Source organism: Fringilla coelebs (assembly GCF_963513975.1).
Source record: "Fringilla coelebs genome assembly, chromosome: 21".
Lineage (NCBI taxonomy): Eukaryota > Metazoa > Chordata > Aves > Passeriformes > Fringillidae > Fringilla > Fringilla coelebs.
The window spans coordinates 11,546,879-11,562,524 of NC_140047.1; the positions used below are offsets into that span (position 1 = coordinate 11,546,879).

Below are 15,646 nucleotides of genomic sequence, written 5' to 3' on the forward strand. Positions count from 1 at the left end.
TAAATATTTTTACTTATTTTCATTTACATGGAAAACAACACCAGCTCCTGCTTACCAACAAAACCAAAAGGAAACCTACACAGAGATGCATATTCCATGTACCTGCATGGTCTTCTTCAATAAAGTCTCTCCAAACATTGTTATTTTAAATGCCTGTTTACATTCCAGTAAAATTCTGTCAGCATGCTATCTGATTTATTGATGCCATCAAAAGTCACAGGATTCCTGACGTGCCTCCTGAGGCACAACAATCAAAGCAGAAAGGAGATGCATCTTGCTGTGGTATCAGCATTACCACATACCTTATGGGTTTCCAGAAGCCTCTGTGATTTCTGGGACAGAGCACAGTGCTCTTCTGGAAAGCTGCTGCTTCCCTGAGAGGTTCAGCAGGCTCTGCTCCTAGAAAAGGGGATGCTGTGGAGGGAGTACCCCCTGAGCCAGCTCGTGGTAACAGCAAGACTCAGAACAGCTCTCAGCCAGCTCACTCCTCTAAAGGGGACTCATATACATTTGGCATCTTATTTCAGACTTTTAGGCTACCAAAGGGGAAAATACAGTCAAGCACCAATGCTTTTTAGAAAAATTATGATGATGAAGAAAAAAGCCTGTCCTAGAAGATGATCATGTGAAGATGATCAAGATGATCACACCCAGTGCCTCTCAGCACCCCATCCCACAAGCGCACTGCCTTTGTCCCTGGGCATGAGATTTTTGCATCTTCTGTACCTGGAGGACGTTTTGGTTTATTAGGGTTTTGCCTAGCAGGCAGCCCAGCCTACTCCAATATTGAAAGATCAATTGCATAATCAGTCTGTAAATCTGGGGAAATTCTTTATTGACTTTTTGATCACTGATAAAGTGTTGGCCAACATAAGGAATACCACTTCAGCAAAATCCATCTAGAGTGCTCTGGAATTACCTACACTAAAAAACCCAGAATTGACTGATATTCTACAAGAGATGCCATTTTTTGAAGAGTTAACATCAACACAGATTAATTCTGATCTCCTGATAAATAACAGCATGTTACGATATACAGAACATGGCAGAAATCGTGTTGCAAATTAGGCAGCATTCCCAGAGGCAAGTGCAGTGGGTCAGAAGCAGCCCAGTACCTGCCTATTGCTGTAATCTCATTTTGCAGGATGCCACATCTCTTAGTAGCTTTTAATTGTGGTAACACATCTAAGCATCTTAGAAAGCACATCAGAAACTGCCTGACAGAGAGAAAAATGCTGTTCAGAATAGAAACATCCTTCCTGACATTTGGATATTTTTCTCCACTTGTACTAGAAAATTACCTTCAATGCAGAAAAATATCTACATTTTTAAAGAGAAGGCTCCTAATCTTTTCAATGAGAAATTAATTTAGGATTGAATTTAGTATACACTGCTGCTCTGAAGAGCAATCTGAATCGTAATTGACTTTTAATCTAACTTAAATAATTTCCATGAAAAGACTGTGCACCGTTTTGTCTTTTTTAAAATCTATGTTGGAAGACATGATTACAAGTTTTACAATTGTTACATACATTGCTACAGGAAATCTATTTGTATTTTTCTTTTTGGCGCTCTACAGATGGTGGTGTTCTGCTTGGGCAGTGGTGGGTAGGGCTGGTCCCCCTGCACCCACCCAGCCATGGACCATGGCCATGCCTGAAACATCTCACTCTCCCCAGGAAAAATCATCCCAGTGTGATCTGCTGTCTGCTGGGCTGAAGGAGATGAGAAAAAATAAATGGCAGTGCCACAGCCTATCATGATTATTGGCATTTCTTATGTAGCAACTCTCGCAGAGATTTTCGTAGGGAAAAAAAAAAGCTACAAACAGGTCTCTTGTTCCAATTGATAGCATCTTACTAGAATATTTTGTAGCATTTTTTATTTGAATTTCAAATTATTATTTGAACTCTTACTGGAACTCAAATAATCCCTTATCCTACAATAAAATATCCTACAGATGTTGACAACTACAATTCACTTATTATTGGGCAATCTACATATACTTCTTTTAGCATAACCCAAAGATAGAAGAAGAGGTCAAACCCCCAGAGGTGCATTTCTTCCCCAGTACCAGTTTGCAATAGAAGCTGTTTCAAACTTACGTTGTTTCATCACAAAAAGAGCAAAATTTTTAAATTGTGATCTTCTAGCTAGAAACATGCTGCTGCTGGACCTGCCACTTCAGAAGATGGAGGTTTGGGAACAGGAAACAAACCCTTCACCTACCAGCTATGGAAAAGAGGTAAATGAAAAAAAAAAAATCTAAGAAGAAAACAACTCAGCATTACTGAAAGCAAAACCTTGAGTGCAGGCTGGAGCTGGGGATGCAGCACAGCCCGTGGTGTGCACAGACCGCCTTTTACAAAAGCTGAGTGTAAGTTACCGCTCGTGAGTAAGGACCAACACAGCCCCTTCCCTCTGTCCCCATGAAGGGACATTTCTGGCAGGGCTGGCAGTCCCTGTTTCCCACATCGTGTGATTGATTACTCTCTCCCCTTAGAAGAGTTGATTGGTTTCCTGGTGCCAGGAAAATGATTGATGAATATTTCAGGCCATGGGCCTCTCTTCCTGCTGGGTGTCCTTTTCACATGTCTCCAATGGGCCTGGGGATTTTTTTCAAGACTAGGAAGTGTCATTTTTATGGATATCATCCTGTGATAGGGACAGTTCACTGAGCAGAGGCCTTATGTAAATCCAAGTGAAATACTAAAGGTCAGCTCAAGTGTTAAGGTGATGGACTCAGCTGGCAGAGCCAGGTAAGCAGGAAAACAGAACTGGGCAAAGAAAAGCTTCACAAAGCAGCAGCAAACAGGAGGCACTGAGCAGCCACACCCTGAGCTTGGCACAGCAGCACACTGGTACCCAACAGTGGCACCTCTCCTCAACTCCCTTCAGTTTTGCACACCACCACGAGCATAGTAAATGTGCAGGTAAGAATAGCCCCTGCCTGTGACCCACAGAAAGGGCATTTCCTTAGCACTGTTGATAAAACAGGCAGAGGATAGAGAGTCTCCTGGCAAAAGCACTCACAAGACATCTGAAACAACATACGTAGGAATAATTCCTTGTAAGTATTGCCAAACAACATAAAGCTACAGCTGTGAGAGTGAATGAAGAGATTTTTGGAGGAAAAGCTGGTGTTTGGCAGAACTTTCAGAGACTTGGAGTTCTTTTACAAATTTTTACTACAACCACGACAGCCATCATTCAATCACTTGGATTGAGGACCTGAGGGCTCTGCAGCAATTCCCCTGGTAAACCCCGGGCTGCTGAGCAGCAGTTAATCAGAATAAAGCCTGCATTGCCAGGAGCCCTGTGCTCATCCACAGCCCAGGGGTGCAGCACCTGCGGGCTGGGGAGCAGGGCAGGAGCCCCCCACGATGAGCACCTGCAGACACTGCACCCACATTTCCTGCAGGGACAGCTGCAGGGGCTTTATCAACCAGAGGATTTTGTCCGAGGGACATCACAGTCCAGATTACGTCCCCACAAAATCTACTGAAGGTTTCCCTTCAAGTTTCAGCTGGGAGGTACTTCCAGACAAGGACATCACAGCAGTTTGCATCAGCCTGCCATTAGAGCTGTGATAGATTTTTACTGTTCTTTGGGGTTTTTTTTTACAAAGGAAAAAAGGGCTTAAAAAATTAATCTTTCACACTGACCAGACATTTCCGTAAGGTTAAATTTCCCCACCTCTAGAAGCCTACAGCTGGGATGATTAGGCAATGGAAGGTAGACATGTAACTTGTGCTCTCTGAAGGACGCAGGTCCACCCTGGGTAAATGAAACCTCCTTATCAAAGTGCTGGGGAGAACTCAGATACCCCAGGCATATACTGCTCCCAAGATAAGTTATTGGCAATCATTGACCAATAAAGAACTTCACTGAAGCTAACCTCTCCGTGGAGTATTTCCTCTTTCTAACAAAACCTGTACAGAACCATTTTTATCAACACATAAAATCTGGAAGTCTTCTAATTATGTAATTAGAACTGTAATAATTAAGACCAGAGCAAAAGCTCAAAGGGTCCCCTTGTCCCCCAACTTCCCTTTCTCAATTAACTCTGCACAGTGATAACCACTTTGGCTTAAAGGCTAAAAAAAGGACAGGATCAAAAGGCTGGTTTAATACAGCTGGAGGGAAAGAATGCATTTCAGCTCCCCAGCAGCCATCTGATGAAACCCTGGGCCAATTCCCTATGTAAATGACTTAATTAGAATTACCAGATTACACTGCTGAAGGCTTTATTTAAATAGGCAGTTTATCAACAGGATAAACTGTGCTCCCATTCTCACAGAATGCTGGTGTAAATGCATCTGTTCAAAGCTCCACCACGTAGAAGTAGAACAGTAATTCAATAAACCACTGGCACATTTTCCCCACCAAAAAAAGAAATACCACAAAGGACTTGCCAGAGGCAGGACAGAAAGACAGCTATTGCTTCCCAACAATCAAGAATTAGTCTCCCAGATGGGAAAGTTCCCTCATTTTCTATAATTCAATATCTTTAAATTGTTTTATAGCAAAGCAGGGGAAAAATCCTGTTGTTGCAGTGTCACATCACACACTGCATCTGCTCAACATACAGCACTAGTCCTGCTCAGCACAAAAAGGCATGCATAAACCCATTTTCCTGATTAATGATCTACAGAAGCCATCAATACCAAATTCCAACTTTATACCAAGAGGTATTTTTCCATCTTTACCATCAAATCAAACAAAAAAGTTAAGTTGTTCCTAAATTACAAGTCTTTCACTTCCCATCACAGAACTGAGAAAATAATGCATAGGATTCTGAACTATTATTATTTACAAAAGCAAGAGACATCCACATTCAACAAGCCAACACTGAGCTGAAATAACACTGTAGCTTCTTGTTTATTCAGAGACATTTGACTTCAGCAGCGTTGCCATTCGACAACTCCATTTGTTTTTCTTCCTAAATCTTCAAAGAAATGTTTATAGCAAGTAAACTAAGACCCAACTATATCAATGAAATAGTCTTTGTTAAGCAAAGGCTTATCTCATCAGATGCAAAGCAACCAAGCATAAAGAACCACTAAAAATGTCAGTGTGTGCCAGTAAAGTTTGGGAATGCTGTGGAAAAGGGAAGGGATGCAGGAAAAGGGACTTTTCTTTGAAAACCTTACATTCTTTGTGCTCTGACGACTTTCCTCTCTTCTCTGGTATGAAGTTTATCCAGATCAGTAATCTGCCCATCTGAAACTCTGATAGTTTTACGGGAACACAAAATTCAAGTTTTCTGTTTAGTTTCCTGATAAATCTGTCTTCCAAGACCACGGTACACAACAAAGTGTCCAAAGTTACCTTAATTGTAGCTAATCTGTTATGTCCCTATTTTAGCTAAGACATTAAATAATTAAAACTATGTAAAAGCCATCGTGTCTCACTCACAGAGGAAAAAGATGCCAACTGGAGCTACAGCAAGGCTGATCTTAAATGGGACCCTGTTGAGAAATAATTGCTACTACTGCAGGAAAAATGAACGCCTTGATGAAATTGCTTTAAAAAAAACCCTGGTTTTATGCGTTGCTATTGATTTGCTCAATGACAAAATATGTTTCTTACATGGAAGAGGAAGTACTCAAATTGGCAAGGGAAAACCATCGTCTTATATTCTAAGAACGTCAAGTGTCCCCTCAAATAATGAGGCTGCAATTGCCTGTAACTGCTGAAATAAAACTACACCCTGCATTTCAAAGTTATCCTGAGGCTTCTCTCACTGAAAGCGCCAATAAACTTGCAGCAGTTTACTCTGGGTTAACACAGAAGCCACGTGCACAGCTTAAGTTCATTAATGATTTTAACATTAACATTTTAACACCAAGAATACAATCTGACTGGTATACCTCTGTCCTCATACAATTTTCACTGGTTTTGTTAAGATGCTGTTCCTCGAGGTATCAAAGGTATTATGAATCTTTCTTAAGAAAACGAAATATTCAGAGTCTTCATCTGCCATTATCTCTTGCAGGTATTTTATAAAACCATGAATTAACAACCCAGTCTTTCCTGCTCCTCCCCCAGAGGCTTTAGAAAGACTGAAGGTCAAGCAATGTCTCAACACTGCAGCAGTATTTCACATTTTTGAAGGCAAAGTAGTAAAAGGTTGTTACATCACCCATTCAAAAGACTAACCGCAGCCACAGGTACGTCTGTCACAAGAAACAGCTACGCAAGAAACTCTTAAAGCTAATCTGATTAATCAAAAGAGATTTCCCTCAAAATCCCACATCTGTGGGGAAAATAGCAAATGCGGACAAAGCATTAATATTGTTGTGCTCTAAGGGACACTAAAGCAACGGACACTTCACAAATTACATCAGAAAGTTTAAAAAGTATTAAGGCTATATTAAAGCATTAAGAGTGTTATTAGAGTGTTATTAAAGTATCTAAGAGTATTAAGTGTCTTTCATCCAATTGGACACCTAATTAAGTGAGGAGGAATAAAGTGCTTCCAGGGACAACTCAACACTACACATCAGGGCGCTTACAGAAATGCCCATTTCTGCGGTTCCCACACTGCCTATCTTTTGGTACCGCCCGTATCTCGAAAGCCGAGGATGCTGCCTGATAAAAAGCCTCTTTTGTCTGAGCAAACCCTTTGTAGAGAACCCGAGTACCTCAAGATGGTAAAATGCAATTGTAAACCATAAAAATTGGCAGGGACATTCAAGTGCAGATGCGGCATCTGCATACGGGAAGTGTAAAAGGGTCCCAAATGGTGCCCATAAACCCCGGGCAGGGACCGGCTCCCAGGGGCTGAGCCAAGACACCCGCGGGGCACCGGGAGCAGCCGCGGGGCACGGCCGGGACACGGCGGCCGGTACCGGGACCCGCGGGGCAGCCCCGGCGCGCTCGGACCGAGCCGGCAGCGGCCCCGCGCCGCCGCACGCACCCCGCGGGCCCTCGGAGCGCCGCGGCTGCGGGGAAAAGGCGATTCCTGCGAGGCGAGCGAAATCCGCAGGACACGCCGGCCCGGCCGAGGGCACCCGCTGCGGGCGGCGACCCCCGCGCGCCCCCGAGCCCCGAGCGGGTCCCGGCCCCGGCCCGGGGCAGCGGGGCAGGGCGGGCACGGCCCTTTGTTGTGCCCCGCGGCCGCGGAAAGTTGCGGGCCCGCATCGGGCAGGCGGAGCCCCCGGTACCGCCGGCCCCGCGCCCCCGGCCCGCCCGGACCCCTCGCTCTGCACTCACCGCTGCGGGGCGGCCCCTTGCTGGCGGCGCGGGGCTCCGGCAGCTCCGCGGGCGGCTCCAGCTCCATGGCGGCGCCGGGGCCGCGCTGGGCCGGGCCGGGGCTCGGCGGTCTCAGCGGCCCCGGCGGCCGCGCTGCCCCATGGCCGCTCGGGCGCTGCTGACAGCCAGGGCCGCGCCGCGCTCGGCCGGGCCGGCCGCGCCCCGCCCCCCCGGGGCACCACGGGAGCCGTAGTCCGAGCGCCGCCCGCGGGGAGCCGCGGCCAGGCCCCGACGGCCGCGCCCCCGGCCCGCCCCGAGCCCCCGGCCCGCCCCGCCCCGCCCCGCGGGCTCCCCCGGGCCGGTGCACCGGGAGCGGCGGGGCGCCAGGGGGCACCCGGCGGCCGAGCCCCGAGCGCTGCCCGCAGCGCCGCGCACCGGGAGAGGGGAACCGGGCACGGGGCACGGCGAGAGGGGCGAAACCGGGCACGGGGCACGGGGCATAGCCCGGGGAAACCGCACAGCCCCGGCGAGGGTCCGGGCGGGCTCGCCCGGGGACACCGCCTCCTCGGAGGGGGGGACCGGCCAACCCGGGGAGGGACGGGCAGCCCCACACGGGCACCGAGCAGCCCCGGTGCGGCGGGAGCCCCGGTGCGGGCACGGCCAGCTCCACCCGGGGGGAACGCGCCGCCCCCGCGCCGCGGCGCCGCTGCTGGGGCCGGTGCCGCCGCCGGGACGGGGCGGGGCGGGACGGGACGGACGGGCGGACGGGACGGGCGGCTCCTCCCCGCCGCCGGGACGGGACGGGCCGGGCCGGGCCGGGCGGAGCGGGCGCTCGGTGCGGGCGGTCACCGCCGCTCTCGCCATGCGGGCGCTGCTGCTCCCCGCGCTCCTGCTCCCGGCGCTGGCCGCGGTGCGCGGCGCCGCCACGGTAAGGACGGGCCGGACCGGCACCGGCACCGACTGGGGTTGGGACCGATATCGCGATCGCGGCCGGGAGCGTTCACGGCGGCGGTCGGGAGCGGGCAGGGGCAGCCCCGTCGCTGCGGGGCCGGCCCGCTGTCCCCGGCGGTCGCTGCTCTCTGTGCCCGGGCGCAGCGGCGGGGGCGCGGCCCGACACGGGCAGCGGGCGGGGGTCCCGGGAAAGGCCGGGGTTCCCGGGAAGGGCCGGGGTTCGGGTGCCGGTGCTCCCAGCGCGGCGGGGATTCGGCGCAGGGAATCACCCGGGCTGTGGGCGCGTTCGAGCGGTTGGAAGGTGCCCAAGCCCCGGCGCTGCGGTGATGGGCGCTGCAATGAGCGACTCCGTGCCAGAGAGAGCAGCCCAGACAAGCCTTCCCCCGCGGGGATGAGGAGCGGGACCGGGAGCGGGGGGAGCCGGCCTCCCCCCCCCGTGCGTCCAGGAGCCCTCGGTTCCAGCTGGAAGACGTCTCCCACGGGGTCAGTGGCCGGAGCGGGGCCGGAGCGGGGACAACGGGACCCAACCCAGAGCAATGGTGGTGGGAGCAGCTACTGCTAGGATCACCAAATGTTAAAAAGACAGGATTTTCCAAGACATTTGGTGGGAAACGACGCTAACACAGCTGTTGTCGGGCAGCACTTAGCTTGGAACAGATATCCAAAGCCTGGAATGCCCTGTTGCTTGGGTTCCCGGCAGGGTGCCAGGGGTGATGCTGGCCGGACTCAGCGATCCAGATCCACGCGGTGCCATCTCCCTCCCCGCAGGTGCTGCCTGCTGTGCTCAGAGGTGTTTTCTCAGTGAGATCCCATCGGTGCATGCGTGTGCCACACAAGCGCTTGGCATGGCCGTGTCCCCGTGACTGACATGGGACGCCCAAGCAGCGCCAGCGCCCGGGGCCCGGCTGCCGTCAGCCACGGCCCAGCCCCGCCAGCACCGTTCTGCCTCAGCTGCAGGACGTGTTTGACACCTTGTGCCGAGCCTGGGAAGAGGAGGAAGAGGAGGGTGACATGGTTTCCCTCCCATGACGGGGACATGCCTCCCAGCAGCTGTGCCAGAGGCGTGCGGTGCGGCAGCTTATCAACACAGCGTGTTTTCCTCGGAGACAACTCCTCTGGCAGCAGCCAAGGGACAGCTTAAAAGCTGGCCAAGGGTCATTGTCAAAGGTCCCGCTTTCTCCAAATAATGTCACAAACTCTGTGCTCACATGGATGCTCTTGCAAGAGGTCCCGGAAACCGGGAAAATTATCCAGCTCATAAAACTTGCAGTGAGGAAACCCTCAGCAAAGTGCAGGGACACTCCCACACCAGCCATGGGTGTGCAGCCCCCGGGGAGCTGGGAGCCGCTCGGGAGGAGAGGCAGCAGCCGCCTGGCAGCACCCTGGGCTGGGGTCTGCAGCGAGTGGGGGATCCAGGGAAAGAATCACCAGAGCCCCTGCAGGGCTGCCTCAGCTCCCCATGCAAGTTTCTTGAGGAGCTCACAGATTCCCAGCTGGAGAAAGCAGAGCAGCACGGGCTGCCTTCTGCACCCACGTCCCCAGCCAGCTGAGCGCTGTTGGGGAGGGGGTCTGTGCGTGCCCTGGTGTGGGCCGTCCCCCGCGGAGTCGGGCGCAGCCGGGCAGGGGCTGACAGAGGGCACCAGCCGAGGTGCCGCGGTGTGTGACCCTCACAGTCTCCCCGCGTGGGAGCCTGGTTTTAATACTTCCTTGCTTATGGGCTTTCCTGTATAAATAGAGCGTGCAGTTCCTGTTTAGGGAAGCTGGCAGGCGGCACAGCGAGGTTTAGTGTTACGGCCCCACGTGAAGGTGGGCGGCGGCCCGGGCACAGTTCAGACGCCCGCAGCGCGTTTGCCCACGCGGGACGGACGCGGCCGGAGCCGGGCGGGTCTCTGGGAAGGGGCTGGCCCTTCATGCCGTGGGAGAGGTTCTGTGCGCCGGACACCTCCCCGCTGTGCGGTGCGGCAGGGAGGGGGTGCACAGCCCAGGGTCACCTGCTCGCTCAGAGCGAGCTCCCAGCGCGGGCAGCTGCAGCCCTGCCCTGCCGAAGGCGCTGGCAGCAGCCGGGGTCGGGCTGTGCCGTGCCAGGGGTCGGGCTGTGCGGCAGCAGCGGCGCCTTCACCGGGGCTGCTGCTCTGGGCGCTGCCAGGAACGGGGGACCCCAGCTCGGAACTGAAGCGGGACTCCAGTGGGGAGGATCTCTCCCGGGATTCCCGCAGGGATGTGCGCTCAGCGGGCAGCACACGGATGGACACTGTCCCCCAGGACAGCCCAGCTCCGGGCGCTGCTGGGTGTGTGCAGAGGGGCCGCAGCTGCGGCGGGGCTGGGAGCTGTCCTGCCTGTTTGCACAAGAGCCAGTGGCCATGGGGGAGGTCAGAGGCCCCGGGGACGTACGAGCCTGGCGAGGTGGTGTTTGGGGAGGGGGTCCCTGCCCCGCTCCCTGCTGAGAACTTGATTAGATTCTGCTCAATTTACAGCCCTTTGGCTTCCTGGTGTTTCCCTTCAGCCAGCAGGACCTGGTTTCCCTTTGAACGAAAGAGGGTTTTTTGAAATGCAAAATGTGTGAAGTTTTGCAGCCCTTCAGAAAGGGGAGGAAGCCCCCGGCCCGTGTGGGCTGTGGGGAGCTGGGGTCCGTGCCCAGCTCAGGGAGCCCCGGTGCCACCAGCCCTGCGGCGCAGAAGGAGGATCCATCCCCGTGCGGCCCTGGGTGCTGCCTTGGGGCAGGACGCGGAGCCCATGGGCCTCTGCCCTTTCCCACGCCGCTCTGTGCTCCGCTGTGGTCCGGGGAGGACCGGGAGCCAGAGCTCAACTTGTTTCCCAGCTCTGCCACCGTTCTGTTTCCCAGGATGAGTCAGAGTCCCTGTGGGCAGAGCCCTCTTCCCTCCGGGGTCACCGCACTGCCTCTCCCTGCTCTCCCACCCTCGGGGTGCTTGGAGCAGGCGCATCCCCATCCGTGGGACACCCAGAGCAGCCTGGCCATGCTCCTGCCAGCCCGAGGTCCCCCGCAGGTGCACAGCCTGGGGGTGGGAGGGACTCAGCTCCCCTGTTCCTGAGCACAACGGGAGAAATGAGCTAAACCAGCCGAAAAGCACCCTGGGCTCTGTAGCATGAATCAGGGCCATGTGTGGAAACAAGGGAGTCCTTGAGCCTGTGCCTCGGGCCATCGCGGCAGACTGAGGGGCCGAGCTCACCCCAAGGTGGCTGCATGTCACCACAAACAACGGACCCTGTGTGGGCTCGGAGCCGGGCCGTGGGGGCACAGAGGCGCTGCTGGGTCTTCTTGCCACCATCCCTGCTCAGTGAGGTCTTGCTGGGGGCTGGGAAACAGCCACGGAAATGAGACTGAAGTACCTGGGCTGCAAAACACTGCAGGGATGAGCAGCTCCCTGGGCTTTGTCACTGTCAGCCTGGCTGCAGAGCGGTGGGACAGGGTGCTCTGGGCTAGGCAATGTCTCACTCCTTTGGACACAGCCACGAGCCCCAGGGGCTGTGGGAGATCTCTGGGCAAGCAGCAGTGAGGGAGTTGGCTGTGATGGTCTGCTGGGGCTGGCGAGGCCCTGCGGGACACCCGGGTGGGCACCGGGCTCATCACGTGTCCCGCAGGCTCTGGGTGATGTGGACCAGGTCCGGATGACTTCCGAGGGCTCCGACTGCCGCTGCAAGTGCATCCTGCGGCCGCTGAGCAAGGACGCCTGCAGCCGCGTCAGGAGCGGCAGCGCGCGCGTGGAGGATTTCTACACCGTGGAGACGGTGAGCTCGGGGGCCGACTGCAGGTGCTCCTGCACCGCGCCCCCCTCCTCACTCAACCCCTGTGAGAACGAGTGGAAGATGGAGAAGCTGAAGAAACAGGCCCCTGAGCTCTTCAAGGTATCTGTGGTGTGGTGGGACTGGGGACCAGACCCCCTCCCCATGCTGCACTGCCGTGCCCCTGCCTCCTGCCCCGTGGCCCTGCCCTTACCCCAGGCCCCATCCCTGCGTCCCCCCTGCAGCTGCAGGCCATGGTGGACCTGCTGGAGGGAACGCTGTACAGCATGGACCTGATGAAGGTGCACGCCTACATCAGCAAGGTGGTGGCACAGATGAACACGCTGGAGGAGGTGAGTGAGCTCCAGCAGCCCCATCCCCGCAGTGCTCCCCACTGCACAGCTCAGGCCCTCTGTGAGCTCCCTGAATGGGGCTCCAGCCTCTCCTCTCCTCTCCTCTCCTGCAGACCATCAAGACCAACCTGAGCAGGGAGAATGACTTCATGAAGGAAAGCGTTCAGCACCTCACGGACCAGATGAAACGCTACGAGAACTACTCTGACATCATGATCAGCATCAAGAAGGAGATCTCCAACCTGGGCTACCAGCTGCTGCAGAAGGACGCGGCTGCCATCCCCGAGAGCAAGGCACAGGTACCCCAAGGCACAGGTATCCCCGGGGCCCAGCCCCATGCAGGCACAGTGGGTGCTGCCAGGCTGGGCCAGGCTCCCCCAGGCTCGTGGAGGATCCTCGGGTAACCCCTGGGCTTGTGCCTGTGCCCATTTCCTGGCACGGTGGTGGCAGGGAAGAGGAGGGCATGGGAGGGAAGGGGGTCTGACCGGGCTGTGCCCCCCAGGACACGACAGGTGGCCGTGAGAAGGAGGCAGGACGGTACCCCAGCACCCGCAAGGCACTGGGGGACAGGGCAGCTCCCCGAGCGCCCAAGGAGAAGCCGCTGAAGCCCGAAAAGCCCAAAAAGGAGAACACCAAGGCCAGGGCAGGGTCACAGCCCACGGCCAAGCCCAAGCCCCTGGCACAGCAGCAGACTGTGGTTCGAGGCATCACGTACTACAAGGTGGGGCAGGCGGGAGCGGCGGAGAGTCCGGCTGGCAGCCGCGGTGAGTCTGGAGCAGGGCAGGGATGGGGGCTGGGAGGGCACCTCTCACCGACGGGGGCCAGGGCCTGCCCCTGCAAACGCACTGACCCCCGGCTCGTCCCCCCACAGAGAGCCCTGTGAGAGGGGCAGCTGTGTCAGAGCAGCAGGAGGACAGGGCCCCCCCGCCCCCCTCAGCCGAGGTCACCCCAGCCCAAGCTGTTGCACAGACGGAGACCACCGTGCCCAGCAGCACGGCTGCGCCCAGCACCGCCCCGGGCCCCCGCAGCACCGCCCGCAGCCCCCCCGGCCCCGCCCTCGGGCAGGGCGCCGACAGCACCGGGGACCCCGAGACACCGAACAGAGGTGGGTGAGAGGGGGCAGCTGGCAGAGGGCACCCAGCCCCGTGTTCCCAATGCCCTGGCCAAGCTAAGCCAGCAGGGATCTGCCACAGGGAAGGAGCAGATGCTGGGCAGGGATAAGCCTTCCTCTTCCTCCCCCTGGCACTCAGTGAAGGAGGTGGAGTGTGAAGGCACCATCGAGTCCGTGGAGCCCCCCAGGGAGCATCACAGCTACGGGCGCAACGAGGGGGCCTGGATGAAGGACCCGGCAGCCAAGGATGACCGCATCTACGTCACCAACTACTACTATGGCAACAGCCTGGTGGAGTTCAGGAGCCTCGACAGCTTCAAGCAGGGTGAGGGGCAAGCAGCCAAGTGGGCACAGGGGCCCTGGCTCCTCCTAGGTGGGTGTCCAGTATTGTGTGACACCAGCTGTGCTGGGCCATGGGGCGGTGGGCAGCTGAGGGGAGCATCCAGAGGGCAGCAAGGGTGACACAAGGCCCCTGCTGCTGCCAGCATCCTCTGGCTGCCGTGCATGGGACCCCTGTGCTGTGGGGGGTCCCAACACCTCTCCCACCCACCCACAGGCCGCTGGAGCAACCTCTATAAGCTGCCCTACAACTGGATTGGCACAGGGCACGTGGTGTACAGAGGGGCCTTCTACTACAACCGTGCCTTCACCAAGAACATCATCAAGTACGACCTGAAGGAGCGCTACGTGGCAGGCTGGGCGCAGCTCCACGACGTGGTGTACGAGGACACGACACCCTGGAAGTGGAGGGGCCACTCAGACATCGACTTCGCTGTGGATGAGAGCGGGCTCTGGGTCATCTACCCCTCGGTGGACTATGACTACTCCCAGCAGGAGGTGATTATCCTCAGCCGACTGGACCCCGTGGACCTCTCGGTGCGCAAGGAAACCACCTGGAAGACGGGGCTGAAGCGCAACACCTACGGGAACTGCTTCATCATCTGTGGCATCCTCTATGCTGTGGACACCTACAGCCAGAAGGAAGGGCAGATCTCCTATGCCTTCGACACGCACACAGACACGGAAGCAGAGCTCCGACTGCCCTTCCTCAACCACTACTCCTTCACCACACAGGTCGACTACAACCCCAAGGAGAAGGTGCTCTATGCCTGGGACAACGGCCATCAGATGACCTATGGGCTCAGCTTCGTGGTCTGAGTGCCCGGGCGGGTCCCACCGCACTCCTGCACCCACCCTGTGCCGTGCCTGGCTGGGACACCCTGACGCAGCCTGGCCCTGGCACCCCAACTCCAGCCAGGGCTGTGGCAAGAGCCCGGCTTCCACCCCAAAACCTTCCCCATCTGCTATGGCCATCACCTGCACCGTGCCCACTGTGCTGCAGGGCAGGGGGAGCCCGTAAGAGCAGCCCCCAGCAGACAGACGCCCCTGTGACAACGTGGCCCCTGGGGCCGTGGCAGCTCGGCCAGCATCGCCTTCCCGGGGACACAGAGAGGAGCCCAGCCCCGCATCCCTCTGCCGCTGCTGGCACCGCCCGCCCGCCCTGCAGCAGCGCACTGAGCGCCTCCTGCCCGGCCCGCAGCCCGGGCACGCTCCCCGCACGGCCGCCGGTACCGGCTGTGCCATCGCTGCCAGCCGTGCCAGTGCCGGGACAGCCCCGTGCCCCGCCTGCGCCCAGCCCCGTGGGGCGGGCGGGCCCCCTCACTGCCAGGCGCCGGGAACAGGTGCCAGTCGCTATTTTAGGAAGTGTGGTTAAGATGCCTTTGCTTTTGCTGATCGTGAGTTTGTTATTTAAATGCATTCACTGGAGCCGTGCAAGTCCCCTTCGGCAGCAGGCGTGAAGGAGCCTGCCTGGGGTGTCCTGCCCGCACAGCAACCTGCACACCTGCCCTCTCACCTGCCCTCTCACCTGCCCGCACCCAGCACTGGACAGGGCAGCCCTCGGGAGTCTCACTCCGTGTGAGGCAGAGCGAGGGGCTGCGAGCGCTTGGCTTGGTTTTGGTCATTTTAGACATGAGCAGTACTAAAACATAACAGATGTGAGAGCGGGCTGCGTGTGTTGTCATTTGTCGTGGAGCTGGGCAGGGAGGAGTGGGCAGGGTGGGTGCTCATCATCCCCATCCCTCACTGTCCCTGTCCCTCGCCATCCTTGTCCACGGACCCGACTTCCACGGCCCGGAGTGCCAGGGTTGCTGTCGCAGCTGTAGCACACCTTGCAGGCACAACTGCCCAGGGCGGGCCCCTCACGCTCCCCCAGCAGCACCGGCACGGTGCCACGGCAGTGCAGGGGCAGGAGGATCCCGGGACAGACCCGGGACAGGAGCCCCTGCCGGGT

General features: G+C 56.8%; 2 protein-coding genes across 3 annotated transcripts in view; one reads left to right on the plus strand and one right to left on the minus strand.

The window, feature by feature from the left end:
* Positions 1-7,285, minus strand: part of NR6A1 (nuclear receptor subfamily 6 group A member 1) — a gene marked incomplete at its 5' end in the record, with an annotated part of 66,202 nt that extends 58,917 nt beyond the window's left edge. The window contains one exon of one of the 2 annotated variants that reach the window (XM_084219975.1): positions 7,219-7,285. In XM_084219975.1, the coding sequence (XP_084076101.1) occupies positions 7,219-7,285 (67 nt within the window). Of the gene's footprint in view, positions 1-7,176 lie in introns of both variants that reach the window. The other variant, XM_084219974.1, reaches the window with a different exon arrangement.
* Positions 7,286-7,994: 709 nt separating this feature from the next.
* On the plus strand, positions 7,995-15,379 carry OLFML2A (olfactomedin like 2A). The gene is made up of 8 exons (XM_084219969.1): positions 7,995-8,125; positions 11,749-12,012; positions 12,135-12,242; positions 12,356-12,541; positions 12,745-13,006; positions 13,114-13,347; positions 13,493-13,678; positions 13,910-15,379. The coding sequence occupies exons 1-8, from the start codon at positions 8,060-8,062 to the stop codon at positions 14,509-14,511; spliced, it is 1,908 nt and encodes a 635-aa protein (XP_084076095.1). The 5' UTR covers positions 7,995-8,059; the 3' UTR covers positions 14,512-15,379.
* The last annotated feature ends 267 nt before the right edge of the window (positions 15,380-15,646 follow it).